The sequence below is a fragment of the Barbus barbus genome (assembly GCF_936440315.1).
Source record: "Barbus barbus genome assembly, chromosome: 17".
Classification (NCBI taxonomy): domain Eukaryota; kingdom Metazoa; phylum Chordata; class Actinopteri; order Cypriniformes; family Cyprinidae; genus Barbus; species Barbus barbus.
In genome coordinates this window covers 30,313,192-30,329,013 of record NC_136745.1, presented here as the reverse complement: position 1 = coordinate 30,329,013, position 15,822 = coordinate 30,313,192, and the positions used below count along the sequence as shown (strand labels likewise).

Here is a 15,822-nt window from a genome sequence, read left to right as displayed (position 1 = left end):
CCTATCTTTGTGAGTTACTGACTGAATATCAACCCATTAGATCCCTTCGGTCTTCCAACCAGGATCTATTGTTTACACCTAGGTCAAGGCTTAAGTGCAGGGGTGATCGTGCCTTTTGTATTGCTGCCCCCAGGCTTTGGAACGCCTTGCCACTCTCCATTAGACAAGCTTCTTCTGTTAATATCTTCAAGTCCAGGCTAAAGACATTTTTATTTTCTAAAGCGTATGGCTGACGGCATAGTTAAATGATGTCATAATTTTACTGTTTGTTCATTGTGTGTGTTTTTCTGTTTTTAAAGTCTTACTGGAAAGCACATTGGTCGACAGAAGTTGAAATTAATTGTGCTATATAAATAAATTGTTATTGTCATGTGACCAAGTATGGTGTCCCATGCTTGGAATTTGCAGTTGGGGGTTTGGTTCCTTGCTCAAGGGCACCTCAGTCGTGGTATTGAGGGTGAAGAGAGTGCTGGACAGTCACTCCTCCCACCTACAATCCCTGCGGGACCGGAGACTCGAACCTTCAACCTTCGGGTTACAAGTCCAACTCTCTCCAACCATTAGGCCATGCCTGCCCCCAATATACTTGTTGCACATACAATTGTCAATTTGTATATTGTTATTCCTTATGTACTTGTTCTATTTTTTTATTATTTTATTATCTGTCCTGTCCTGTGAGTTTAGATTGATCTCTAATTAAACACACCTGAAAAAACTAGTCAAGGTCTTTGCATTTACTTTAATAACAGTCAGGTGTGTTGAAACTAAACTCAGGAATGAGGAACCTGTTTTACAGACACACTTGTTTTGCACACGTCACTCAAACACAGAACCAGGAAACAGGAAACACGTGAGTTCAGGGAAACAGAAACTGAAGTGTAGTTGAGCTGTTGTGTGTTTGTGTCTCTGTATTAGTGCAGTAAAATGGCTGAAGCCAGATTTTCTCAGGATGAGTTCATGTGTTCAGTGTGTCTAGATCTCCTGAAGGATCCAGTGGCTATTCCCTGTGGACACAGTTACTGTAAGAGCTGTATTACAGACTGCTGGGATCTGGAGGATCAGAAGGGAGTCTACAGCTGCCCTCAGTGCAGACAGACCTTCAGTCCAAGACCTGCTTTATCTAGAAACACCATCTTGGCTGAAATGGTGGAGAAACTGAAGAAGACTAAACTTCAAAGTGCGGATCCTGCTGGAGCTGGAGATGTTCAGTGTGACGTCTGTACTGGAAGAAAATACAAAGCTGTCAAGTCCTGTCTGGTGTGTCTGAACTCTTACTGTCATAATCACCTCGAACAACATGAGAGTTGGTTTAAAGGAAAGAGACACAATCTGACTGAAGCCACTGGACGACTGCAGGAGATGATCTGCCAGAAACATGAGAAGCTCCTTGAGGTTTTCTGCCGCACTGATCAGAAATGTATATGTATGCTGTGTTTGGTGGATGAACATAAAAACCATGATACTGTATCAGCTGCAGCACAGAGGACAGAGAAACAGGTATTTAACACTAGACACTGATGAAATATTGCTTTCAAATGTGTTTATATCAGCACCATATTAACAGCTTACAGCATTCACAATGAACACGACAGCAGAAATGAACAGCAGCTGCAGGAAGAGTTTCACTGTTTGCTGAAAATGAACCATAAACCTTTATCAACACAATCTTTCATAAAATAGGCCTTGATTAAGAAACAAATATCTATATATATATATATATATATATATATACTTCTATCAGTCTAAATGCAGTGACAGACACAGAAACACTGTCAGTGTGAAGCTATGTATGTGTCAGGTTAACTTTTATGATAGTTACACTTACAGTGTGAAACAGGCCTTGATCTTTATAATAATTAATGTACAATAGTGGTAAATGATTAATCATACCTTCTAGAGTTTTAATCTACAGCCCTTTTCTGTGAGATTCACTATCATCTGTTTGTCCTGCAGAAGCAGCTGATGGAGACGCAGAAAACGATCCAGCAGAGAATCCAGCAGAGAGAGAAAGATCTCCAGCAGCTGAGAGAGGCTGTGGTGTCTCATAAGGTGAGTCTGGAGAAGAAGAGAAGTTTGTCTCCGTCTCAGTTCAGACTCACTGAAGCCTGAATCACTGTGTGTCCTAACAGCGCTCTGCACAGACAGCAGTGGAGGACAGTGAGAGGATCTTTACTGAGCTCATCCGCTCCATTGAGAGAAGCCGCTCTGAGCTGATACGGCTGATCAGAGATCAGGAAAAGCAAGCAGTGAGTCGAGCTGAAGGACGACTGGAGCGACTGGAGCAGGAGCTCAATGATCTGAGGAGGAGAGACGCTGAGCTGGAGCAGCTTTCACACACACAGGATCACATCCAGTTCCTGCAGGTAACACAGATCTAGAAGAACAGGATCATAGTGGACTTGAGCAGATCCTGCTGTGACACCAGACTCACACAGAAACATTTCATGAGTGTCTTATTATATAATCGTCAGTCAGACTCTCTTCTTTTAAAAGAGACGCCTCTTAGGTTTCAGCACCAGAAATCTTGCTCAGATGGGTCTTATGTCAGTACTTTTCTTTAAATCACTTGTAAAAGTGGCGTCCCACTGCTCCGTATAGTCAGTCCATCCTTGCTCACTTTACAATATTGCCTCCCCCTCTCTAAATTACTAAAAAAGACCAAAATGCAAGCTGCCACAAATAATCTGTGTTTACTTGACTGACTGAACAATGCTTCAGTGTACTGAAACCAAACCTGAGTGTGTCTTAAGGGTTCTAGTTAGTTTCAGTGTTTCTATTTGCTGTAAAGTTATAAATAATGGTCAATCTAATCATAGCCTTTGAGCTGCTTTTCCTGAGCAAATCTACTCAACTCTACAATCAGACTCCATTGATGTGCTTGAGATGTTAGATGGACATTTATGTTCTTAGCAGATGTTTTATCATACAAACTATTTCATAGAAAGTTCACATAATCATGTAAGCAGCAAATACTAGAATATGTAGCTCTAATGTGATGTAATGAATATGAGAAGAATAAAGCTGATGCTGTGAAAGTGCTGGATTGAGTTACTAAAGATCAGTCAAATCTGATGTTGGAGCAGGTTATTGGGTGAAGTGTGGAGCTGATGAGTTTTGATTTCTGTTTTCTGTAGAGTTTCCAGTCTCTCTCAGCTCCTCCTGAATCTACAGACGTAAATGATGATCTCTTCAGTTCTCTCGTCTCTTTTGATGATCTGAGAGAATCTGTCCATCAGCTGAGAGACAAACTGGAGGATTTCTGCAAAGAGGAGCTCAAGAAGATCTCAGACAGAGGTAAAGTCCTGGAGATTCATCTGCTCATCATCATCTCATATCATGGAGAACATCATATTAGAAATGTGTTAGGAATGGATGCAGGATCATGAGAATCACACTGTTCATGTCTGTTGATTTCCACAGTCACATTCACCAACATTGTTCCCAGGACCAGGAACGACTTCCTAAAATGTAAGTCAGTAAGAAAACCAGCAGATAAACTCACTGAGTGTGTTCATGTTCTTCTGTAGAAGGAGAAAGAAGAGTTTATAATTGATGATGTAAACGGGGTGTAAATTTGGTCTAACAGTAGGGGGGACAATATCTCAAGAGCAGTTTTTGAAGGGGACACAAATAATACAGCTAAAATTTACTTGTAAGGATATACACAGAGGAAAACCTTACTATTAGTGTAGCAGGGAGACTATTGCGTTATTTTAATGACAAATGTCGAGAGCACATTATTGTAGAGCGAAAGCACATTAATAGACCATTTCAGTGTTTCGCAGACTCAAAATGATGAAAACCGGACGTAAACAATAACAAAGGCGTTGGAAAGCTACTGCGCATGTCTGGTCCTGAAGCATTTCCGGTAGCGCCATCTTCAAATCTCAGATCTGTCAAAACAAGCACGTACTATTTAAGTCTAGCGAAGACGTAACAGTTAAGGTATTTTAAAAAATAAATAAATAAACGGTTATAAACCTATATTTGTTTGTTTTTTTATGATAAAAGTATAGCATACATGCAGATTAATAAATGCGCACACACTACATACAGCATATATGTGGGTATGCATGTCTTTATGCACAGTTACTGTAAACACACATACAGAAGTACTGGTCAAAAGTGTGGGCAATATTACTGTTTTTAATGTTTTTGAAGGAAGTCTCCAATGCTCATCAAGCCTGCATTTAATTGATCAAAAAAGAGGCATATCTTGAAATATTATTACAATTTAAAATAATGGTTTTCTATTTTAATGTGCTTTAAAATATTATTTATTTCTGTGATCAAATCTGAATTTGCAGCATATTTACTCCAGATATCAGTGTCACATGATCCTTCAGAAATCATTCTAAAATGCTGATTTATTATCAGTTTTGGAAACAATTGTGCTGTTTAATATTTTTTATAACCTGTGATAATTTTAGGATTATTTGAAGAATGAAAGAACAGCATTTATTTAAAATATAAATACTTTGTAACAACATGCACTACTGTTCAAAAGTTTGGGGTCAGTAATTTTTAGTTTTTTTGCAAGGATTTTAAATTGATTAAAAAAGTGATAGTAAAGACATACTGTCACGAAATATTTCTATATTTTGAAAATCCCTGCCAGGGTTCAATCAATCAATCAATCCTGTATAAAGCATCACAGGTTCCAGAAAAAAATTAAGCAGCACAATTGTTTCCAACACTGACAATAACCAAATATCAAATCAGCACATTAGACTGATCTCTGAAGGATCCTGGGACACAAGACGAGTAAAGGCTGATGGAAATTCGTCACAGAAATAAATATAAAGAATATTCAAACAAAACATTATTTTAAAATGTAATAATATTTCACAATATTACGGTTTTGTCTGTATTATTTATAAAATAAAATGGAGGCTTGATGAGCAAGACACTTCATGAACATCAGTAACGTCTTTTAAAAACATTAAAAATAGTAGTGTGTCTAAATAAATCTAATACTAATAGTAATGTATAGTGTGACTTTTGACCAGTACTGCATTTAAACAAAATACATCCTCTCACTTTACTTACTTTTTTTGCCGCCATTGTTTTGAATGCCCTCCAACACTAACCGGAAACGTCCGAGGAACAAAGACGTCACTTCTTTAAACAGCCGAATAGCCGTTGAAATGTGCGCGAAACCGGACACGCGCTCTCAGATGCACGCGCGCACTTGTCTCTCCTCTCACTCAAAGTGTGCTCGCGCAAACTGTGTCCTGTGCACGCGCAAAGAGAAAATAATCACTTCATCCGATGTTTAAGTGAATAAAATAGACAATTTACAGCCTGGAGTTCCACAAATATTGACTTGTTCTCTCACCGGACTTGTGTTTATGATATAAAAGAGGAAAGCATTTGGACCAAAGCACTGAGAGTCAAGGGAGGGAGACTCAAAATTACATTTTTGCCCCGATTGTGTTGTTTTACTAAAATTATTTTAAGTATAAAACATTGTTTACAGTACACCGTGTGGTTTTAATCCTATTTTAGTGGGGACAAGGACACCCCTCAGATAGGTTGGGTGTTGTGAACCCTGAACATGACGAGTTCAGCTACATGAGAAGATCAGACAGATTCATAATTCCTGATTCTGATGTGTTTTATCTCCATCAGATTCCCATCAGTTCACTCTGGATCTGAACACAGCACATAAACTCCTCCGTCTGTCTGAGAACAACAGAGTGATTACTTACACTGACACAGATCAGCCGTATCCTGATCATCCAGACAGATTTGATGTGTATCCTCAGGTGTTGTGTAGAGAGAGTGTGTGTGGACGCTGTTACTGGGAGATTGAGTGCAGTGGAGATTATGGTGCGTTTATATCAGTGTCATATAAGAGCATCAGCAGGAAGGGAGAAGGTGATGAGTGTGGGTTTGGATGTAATGATCAGTCCTGGAGTTTGTTCTGCTCTCCCTCCAGATACTTATTCAGACACAATAACATAGTGATTGATCTCCCTGTGAAGTCCATCATCAGGAGAATAGGAGTGTTTGTGGATCCCAGAGCAGGAACTCTGTCCTTCTACAGCGTCTCTGACACAATGAGCCTCATCCACACAGTCCAGACCACATTCACTCAGACCCTCTATCCTGGGTTTTGGGTTGGTTATATTGGATCATCAGTGAAACTGTGTTGATGAATCAGAATAGACTGATGAGAGATTCTACCCATAATGCTTTGAGCTGCAGGATAAATCAGTAACAGATGTTATAGAGTCTCTTCATCACATTAATATGAACATGAATCAGAAATCCTCATCTAGACAGTAAATCAGTGATGATCTGTGTTTCTGGGCTTTTCTCAAACTCACATCAGTCATTTGTATTCTTATTATCAAACTCAGCCTGATATTATCATTCATCTGATTTTCTCAGATGTTTGTAATAAAACACAATGTCAAATCATCTGATGAACGTGTCAAATGTCTGAATGCTGCATGAATTATGAATAAAATTAATGAATCGACTGAAATCAGCTTCAGGAGAGTTTCTGATGTTATCAAATATGACATAAATCACAGCATTTAATCAAATACATTCATTCTAACTACAGTAAAGACATTCAATTATTATGAGATCTTCAGTGAAAGATCATGACAGAATATTTACTTCCTGAAATATGTCTTTTCTTCTGAGTAGGGAAATGTTTTAATGACTGTATATTCACTGAATCAGTCAAATCAGCTCTTTTATTTATTAAAACATGTCCAAATGTGTTCAAACATCTGCAGGCTTTGCTTAATTCATTTAAACAAATATTACCATAGAAATAAAGCAAATATGACTTTAGCTGAAATATAATCCTTTTTATTCATTTAATTATTAATTCAGTTGAAATGTGCTACAAATACAATAATTCTGCTGTCAAATAAAGAGACTATTCAATCATATAAAATAATACAAATACATAACAATGACCAAAATATTAATAGTAGTTCATTATTATTTAAATCATAACAAATCAAAGAAATGTTGCAACTGTAATAATTATTTACATTATTTATTTAGCAGATGATTTTATCCAAAGCCGCTTACAAATGATGACAATAGAAGCAATCAAAACATTATATATCAAATATATATAAAATAAACTCATCCATAAAACTGTATGATTGCAATAATGCTTCTGCACTGTAAAAAGGTCAGTATTTAATAATAATAATAAAAATTAATAATAATAATGATGATAATAATAATAATAATTTCCAAAATATAAATGTTATTTTATGATTGATTTTTAATTATATCAATTGAACACAAAATATTATGATTGCAATAACACTTCTGCATTGTAAAAAAAATCACTATTTAAAAACAAAAAATCAGTCAGTATTTAATAATAATAATAAAAATGGATAATAATAATAATTCTTTCAAAATATTAATTTGATTTCATACTAAATTTAAAAACTGTATTTAACAATAATATTAATAATAATAAAACCAATAATAATAATAATACTTTCAAAATATAAATGAGATTTTATTATTTTAAATATGGTATGCTTGCAATAATGCTACTGCACTGGTAAAATAAAATTATTAATATTAATAATTTCCCAAATATTAATTTTTTTATTTTTTTATTATATCAATTAAACACATAAATAAAAATTGTATGATTGCAATACAATAATGCTACTGCACTGTAAAAAATACATTTACATTTAGTTATTTAGCAGACTCTTTTATCCAAAGTGACTTACAAATGAGGACAATAGAAGCAATGAAAACCAATAAAAGAGCATTTAAGAATAATAATATTCCCTGAGCAGGTAAAAACAATAAAACGAACGCACACTCAATATACTTTAACTTACATAGTAACAAAAACATTTGCTCATACTGTCTAACTCCTTTGACATGTATTGCAATGTCAACTTGTGTCATCAAGTAAACAACAGCTGAATCAAGAGAAAACATGAAAATAAACACGCAAGAGCTTTCCTCTCTGTGTTGTGCCCAAGCAGGACAGCAATGCCACGGAGAACTGCAGTGTGTTGAAGAGTAACCTCAGTTTGCTGAAAAGAGGGAAGAGTATATAGAATGAGATTCCATGTTATTCTGTATAAAGAATGTCTTATTTATTGTTTTTAATTTGCTGACAATCCATTTCATTTAATGAGGTAGTCCTTCTAAAAATGTAAATTCTCTTATCATTTATCACCCTCATGCTAACCTCCATGTATATTACTTTCTTCTGATAAATACAAAGATTTTTAGAAAAATCCTCAATCTCTGTGAGTCCATATTTGATGCTTTAAAAACACCACACACAGCAATTGTGACAGTAATTCATATGAGGAGGAATAAATATCTGCTGAAGACATCTTCTTCACAACATCGCTCTCGTTTTTGAAGCATTAACTTTAAGGGTCCCTTCCTCTAGCATTATATGGTCTCACATAGATGGATTATTTTTCTAAAAATCGTTGAATTTATCTGAAGAAAAAAAGTCATAGGACAGTATAAGAATGAATAAATGATCAGATCATTTAGATTTTTGGCAAGAACATCCCTTTAAAACATCCTTTTCTGCCAAACAAAGTCATCACATACCTTCTCCAAGCTGTCTGTTTTTCCTGCCAGGATTAAGAGATTTAGAGAAAAGAACTGATTAGTTGTAGAACAACAAAAAACACATTAATGATCAATATCTTTAGCATAATTTGCACTCATGCACTTTGTATTATATTAAAGAAGCTAACCTCATATACGTATTGCTTTGGAATCAGCTTTGGTATCTGCTCAAATCATATTAATCCAGCAGGCACGGGTCTGTAATATGATGATGCACATAAACAACTCCGTTAATTCATGAACAACAGCAGATAAAACCTAACTGACCATTAATATATACCTAAAAGACTGAAAGTACTTACTTCTGTGATGTGATAACACCTAAAAAAAGACAAGGATAGCAATTATTAACTGGATTGAAGGAAAACAAAAGCATAGAAAATAAATAAACATTAAAATGACACACACACACATATATATATCCATTAAAGAATACTTAGAGTTTTTTTCAAGCTACAACAGTTATTTAGTAAAGGACAGTTATTGATTAAAGAGTTATTTTCTCTTTATCTTTTGTTTGATTAACATTAATAACATTCCACAGCAGGTTTATTTAGGCTGCTGTCACTTTAAGAAGAAAGAATCTAATATACTGATCCACATCTGTTTTCTCCTAACTGTTCGCCTTCATTTTAGACATAACCTGTGTTTATGAGAATACTAAGAAAGATTGGTATTTTACAACTCTGTGTGTTTATGTTTATGAATCAGAACACATTTCTGAACTTGAATGCAGAGCGCGTTCACAGAGATCAGGTTTAGAGGATCAATCAAGCACGTGCCGTTCTTTAATCTCCATTCATCCGTGCTTCAACACGTGCTTTAATCCATTAACTTTGACTTTAATATCATATAATCAAGTTCCTTAACATTAAACTCAAACTTATATGTTTGATGTTGATTTTGAATGTTCTCTAAACCATCTTAGATGAACATCCAGCTGTTTCAGAACTCTCCATAAACGTATAAATCATGTTTTTGTGCTAAAGTTTTGAGAACGCTGTTAAAGATCAGATAACTTTGAATGAATATTCTGTTAATGTTACTGGAAGAACGTTTGTTCATAACTTTGAGAGAACAGAGTTGTCACGCTGCTAAACTTTACATACTCTCATAAAAGTGCAAATATCATATTTGACTCAGAATTGTGTTATATAAAACATTGCTGTTATTACTTAAATTAAATACTGGGGAATATAAATCACTTTCATAGAGGTTGTTTTCATAATTTCTGCATGTGTTTACACAATTTTTTATTCTAAATTCTATAGTTTATTATTTTTTATTTTATTTTATATATCCATGGTAATGAGGAGCATTGTTTTACTGTGATTATGACCTTATTAATAGTTAAACTTTTTAATCATTGTAATGAATTTCAATAGAAGTAAAAGGTTAAGTTGTATGTATATGTATGTGTAATATATTTTGAAAACCTGACAATACATGTTGTTATTATACATTTTTTTAACGACAAAAGCATTTATAAACACAGATTTGTGTGTGTGTGTGTTTTAAAGAAGTTTTATATATAAATAAAATATTTCTGACATATGGTTGCAATAAAATACCAAAAACATTATTAACATATGTACATACACAATTTTTACTAGGGGGATTTTATATAGACTATTTTATTAAGTTATACCTTCACCCAGAAGTGTATGTGAAAATGATGCTATATATCGCCTTATAAGTAGCATATATGGCAATAACACTCTTGATATAGAGCAATGTACTGTCATAGGTGTAAGATATCAGAGACAGAATCAGACGAATTTAAGATGCATCAGAAGATTGAAACCTGAGGAGCTGGAATGCAGAGAGGCCTCAAAGCTGTAACAGGACAACGTCATAAATCAGATTCCTGGCTCCTAACAAGCAAACTAACCAGCAAGCCTCTTTCACAGAATTGCTTACAACCTTGAGACAAAAGAACACTTATTGATAATTCCAATTCAGGAAGGAGACCGTCAAATTTGTTGCAAGTAATCAAGACTGATGTTCACATGTAAACCTGTGATAGAAAATCACGAGCTACAGACTCTCTTGGGGGGGGGTCTCCACACATAGAAGACAGACCAAACCAAAATCCCTTTGTCTAAAGAACATGCCTTCGTTCTCCTTAGAACCACACAAAGATTTTCTTTTTCATATGCACATAAAATCATCCTAAAAGGACATTTTTATACAGAACCCCATATTATGTTGTAACCCACATATCATGTTTTAATCAAATAATATGTGTCTTTTTAATCATTATTGAATAGCTGAAGGATTCAGATGCATGTTTGATATGTATGAGTTTGAAAATTCATGCTTTAAATGTTTCTTCCAATCAATTCTTTGTCAAATGTATCGTAGTCTTGTTATAGAAATCGATGTTAAAAGTATACTTTGCAAGAGCCTGTAAAGTTCAGACCTCTGACTGAACAGATAACAAGTTGATTTATTAGGGGGGGGTCGAGGAACAAAGCAATACCCCAAGCAAGGACAGTATCTAATTGGTCAAGACGTCCAGATGGGACGGTCTGAAAGCTGAGTTTAAATATATATATATATATAAATCTTAGCCTCATTGAGAAACTCAAAACGAGGGGTAAATAAGTGATTGATGGTTGTTCAGGTCTATGCAACTATACAACTAAACTTGGGATTTCACATTTCCATTCTCTTAAACTCATCCTTTCCTCACTTTCTCTCTTTCTGCAACGTGTGAATGCGTGTGTTCATGTGTTAGATTAGTTTGTCTTAGGTTTATATAAATAAAATCTGATTATATTTATTCAAATCTACTGTAAATCATATGTAAAAATTGCTATTTTTTCACAACCGAATGGTTTTTATACTGTACAAACTGCTTGTGCTATTGCCCTACACCTAAACCTACCCCTTACAGGAGACTTTCTGCTATTTCAGATTTTCAATACACTCCATTCTGTGTGATTTATAAGGGTTTTGAAAAGTGGGGACATGGGGTAATGTCCTGAAAAGTCACCTTCTCCTTGTAACACGTGTCATACCCTTGTTATTATACAAATCTATGTCCTGATTTGTCACAAAAACGCGCACACTCACTCACTCACTCACACAAGTGGGCACTGGGCAGCCATTATACTGTGGCGCCCGGGGGAGCGATTGGGGGTTAGGTGTCTTGCTCGAGGGCACCTCAGTCATTTCCTGCCGCACGCCGGTACTGGAATCGAACCAGCAAGCTTTGAGTTAACAGTCGGACTCACTAACCATTAGGCCACGACTGCACAAAATGTACTTGCAAAATGAGATAAATCCCTTTTGACTCATTGATAAACTTATATGTAAACACAGAAACTAAATTTGTAATATCGAGTACCGTAAAGAGCCTCAACCTTAAACCATTTTGTGCCATTCTATAACGAATTGTCCTCTCGCAAACTCCAAATAGCTCTGCAATGTCACGTGCTCTTAAGTTCGATCTATACCGTGGACTTTGGGGGAGCCTACCTTCTTTTTTTTTTTTTTTTATGGGGGGGGGGGGGGGGGGGGGGGGGATGCTCCTGGGGGTCTATGGGATTGTGGACTTTGTGACTTAGAATGACTTAGAGCCCTGCACGGGCCTCAAATTTAGGCCCTAGCCCGACCCATGTCCGACAGCTTATCAGAATTACCGACCCGAGCCCCCCCCCCCCCCCCCCCCCCCCCCCCCCCCCCCCCTAAAAGAGTTTATACTACTGTTTCGGCTATTAAAATATTTCAGTTTTGTGTGTAATGGCAAAATTATTATATTTCGTTTTGTTTTTTTATCAGGTTAATTTAGAAAGACGTTTGGAGCATTTTTGTTCGTGAAATAGCCTATAAGTTATTTTTTTTTTAAGTAACGACGAAGCGGCCAGCGGCATGAGCTGATCATAGCCTATGTTTGATCAATTTAGCCTTCTCATATCATCACGACTTGCCTAAAATTAAATCTATAGATATACTAAAACAGTTCAAGTATATAACAATGTTTAAATGTTAAGCCTGTGCTATAATAATAATGTGTGTAGCCTAGGCTATATCTGTTTGTGCGGCGAGTGGAAGCTAAAGCGCGCTCTGCAGGACATGGAGGCACCAGCAAACACTTGCATTGCTTTCAGTGGAAACAAATTAAAATAGCATACACCCTCATTTTTTATTTTTATTATTTATTTTTTGATAAAGGTAAGAGTAATGCATCATTCGGACCTGTCAAGGGTCTACTTGTATTTGTGCGCACTCACAATACCAACAAAAGGTAGTTCTTTTATAAACCAAAGAAAACAAACATGATGCGCTTTCTGCCGTCTCGTCTTGAACAGGAGCGCTTCATAAAAATGAACCGAAGCTGAGCGAATACATGCCTCACAGACATGATAAATATATCTATAGAAAGCTTAAAATTATTACTTAATGAAATAAAAAAATACGAAATCAAAAACTATTTTATTATAATCTTAATCATAAACAATAAAGATGCATTTTCTCTCTAAAGGCGCGTCTAATGAGGAGACGGCGAGTCAGGATCAGCAACTTCATCCTTGCGATACAGACTCAGAAAACATTAGTTTATTAGTAAATAATTCAAATATCTCCTTACTATTTCCCGCAGACACATTCATGGTTATGTTTGCTGGGGTTTTTCAGCAAGCTTTAGTCTATTGCGTGCATTTGAACACAGAACTATTCAGCTGCTCTGAAGTCACTTGCGCACCTGCTGCTGCTGCGGGACACTAAACACCATCGAGCTGCTCTCAGTCCCGTTCTCGTGTTGTTTCCACCAGCCTGCCAATTTTTTTCATCGATGGATGTCTACAATATAAAAATAATGAGAAACCCAAAACAGGCCCGATGCCCAGCCCGCGTCTGAACTATGACGTGGAAATTGGCCCGAAGCCCGGCCCTAGAGGCGTAAAAAAGTCGGGCAGAAATCCAGGGCTCTACAATGACTTACTTCTTGGGTTGTCATCCCGGAGGGAGGTGTGCTAACAGGGCTTGCAGCAGGTGATTCGGTCGTGCCATTAAACTGCCTTGTGTTCTTTTTGCCATGGTGGCTGTACGATGCTATATGATGCTAACTGCAGAATGGATTTCAAGGACTACGGCCAATGTTGAATCCAACGTTTATATTTTTCCTACGAATCTTTGAGTTAACGTATTAAACATGAGTGGAATGAATTTGCACCGCAGCGCCCCCACACCTTGATGCTCATGACAAGAATAGCATGTATAGTTATCTTTATTGAAGTGAATTAGGTTTAAATCGCCGTCATGCATGAATTAATATTTTTGCGATTTTACACATACTAATCCAAGATGATCACATTACACAAAACTGAAATTGCACGTAAAAATAACACATTGTCAATATTTTTTGAGACCCCCCAACATTTCACAAATCACGTTTTCAGGGGAGCCCATGTCTTATTAAGGGGAGCCGAGCTCCCCCTAGCTCCCCCGTAGTTCGCACCCTGCTCTCTCCACCCTCAATACCACGACTGAGGTGCCCTTGAGCAAGGCACCGAACCCCCAACTGCTCCCCGGGCGCCGCAGCATAAATGCTGTCCACTGCTCCGGGTGTGTGTTCACGGTGTGTGTCTGTGTGCACTTGGATGGGTTAAACGCAGAGCACCAATTTCGAGTATGGGTCACCATACTTGACAATACGTCACAACTTTTTTTTAAGCCTGATAATAAATAAGACTCAATTGCACTTGCTGGAATAGGGAGTAAAGGACGTCCAGTTACATTTCTGTTGACACCCGTATGTCTTAAAATGAGAGTAACCTGTTCCAGCTTTTCGAGGACAAAAGGATCTACAGCCACATCAAATGTAGCTGCTAACTGACCTAAAGAGTGTATAGATGAATCTACTCTGAAGAGAATATAATCAGCAGATAGCGTACTACTAATTTCAACAGTGTCAGCTAGCCTTCGCAAGTCTCTGGCAACTGTTTGCATGATGACTTCAACCATCTCTCTAAAACACAATGCTGAATCGATGCTTGTCAGTTGCCTTTACGTTAACGGGCATTGCGCAGGCAAACAATCGAACGCAGAACTTTTATAACAATCAACCAATGGTGGCATAAAGACCGCCTTCTCTGATGCTTGATAGACACCCTCTCATTAGCATGTTGAGCTGAGGAAAAATAAATATGGAACTACATTCAAAAATGAATAAACATTTGATGGGGGGGGGGGCTTATTTCCCCCAACATTCGTTTAATTTATTTAATTATTTATTTTCTTGCATATTTAATTATTTATATATTTATTTATACAGGAATATGTGGATTTATATATTTATTTATGTATTTATTTGCACATTTATTTATTTATTTATCTATTTATGTATTATTTTGTAGAGTTATTTATGTATTTATTTATTTATTTGCGTATTTATTTATTTATTGTTTTTGCAGGTTTGGTCCTCCATAAACAGGACTTAATAGTAATAATTAAAATAAGAAAATGTCCAAGTTTTGAGTTGCAATCCTTCAAACATTTCCATTGTTTTTAGCATATTTTATTTTATCAGACTACATCAATATATTTAATGGGCTCTTAATGGATAAAGCTGCATTTTGTCTTGTTCTCCAGTGCAAATGTATAAAGTTTAAATCAAGACAAACTGAAAATCAAAGCAGCATAAGATAAGTCTTGTTTTCTGAGAAACTGATACAAATTAAGTGAGTTTATGATTAAAACATCTGCCAACAGGCTCCGAAAAATTCAGTGTAATTCAAAAGGTTTTCATAGCTCACTGATACATATTTGTTCTTGTTTCAAGTATAAATTCACTTAATTTCCGTGGGTATAAATCCCCGGTGGCGGAGTTGGAATCAAGTGTGACTTTTGGGTATCACTCACTTACACAAAGGTTACAAAAACATTTCCATCTACCCAGAGAATGTACGTGTGTGCAAATTACATATATCGCCTTACAGATAACATATACTGTATAAACACTGGGAATATCACTCTTGAAACAAGACAATATATGTTATTACATTTCCATATGGATGGTTTGATACAGCTTCATCTTAAGCAGGTTTAAACAATATTATTTAATGTTATTATTATTTACAGTATTACAGAATATACAGCACACATTCATCATTAAATTGTTTCCATTTTCCTTCACTTTAAAAATTCAGTCAAAATCCATCAAAAAGTAAAAGTCGGGCATTAATTTTTTGAACAAATACCAACCAACGTGGATTC

General features: G+C 36.1%; 1 protein-coding gene across 2 annotated transcripts; it reads left to right on the top strand.

The window, feature by feature from the left end:
* The first annotated feature begins 841 nt into the window (after window positions 1-841).
* On the top strand, window positions 842-6,747 carry LOC306883442 (tripartite motif-containing protein 16-like). 2 transcript variants are annotated; one of them, XM_079438711.1, is made up of 7 exons: window positions 849-1,497; window positions 1,954-2,049; window positions 2,130-2,363; window positions 3,135-3,294; window positions 3,421-3,468; window positions 5,632-5,832; window positions 5,942-6,490. In XM_079438711.1, exons 1-7 carry the CDS (start codon window positions 925-927, stop codon window positions 5,965-5,967), a joined length of 1,338 nt encoding a protein of 445 aa, XP_079294837.1. In that variant the 5' UTR covers window positions 849-924; the 3' UTR covers window positions 5,968-6,490. The 2 variants fall into 2 exon arrangements, with proteins under 2 accessions (XP_079294836.1, XP_079294837.1); XM_079438710.1 differs by having other exon boundaries at window positions 842-1,497; window positions 5,632-6,747.
* The last annotated feature ends 9,075 nt before the right edge of the window (window positions 6,748-15,822 follow it).

Coding starts and splice junctions, on each gene's coding strand:
- LOC306883442 (XM_079438710.1), top strand. CDS start 925: ATGGCTGAAGCCAGATTTTCTCAGGATGAGTTCATGTGTTCAGTGTGT. Junction 3,295..3,420: donor CAAGAAGATCTCAGACAGAG/GTAAAGTCCTGG, acceptor TGATTTCCACAG/TCACATTCACCAACATTGTT. Junction 3,469..5,631: donor CAGGAACGACTTCCTAAAAT/GTAAGTCAGTAA, acceptor TATCTCCATCAG/ATTCCCATCAGTTCACTCTG.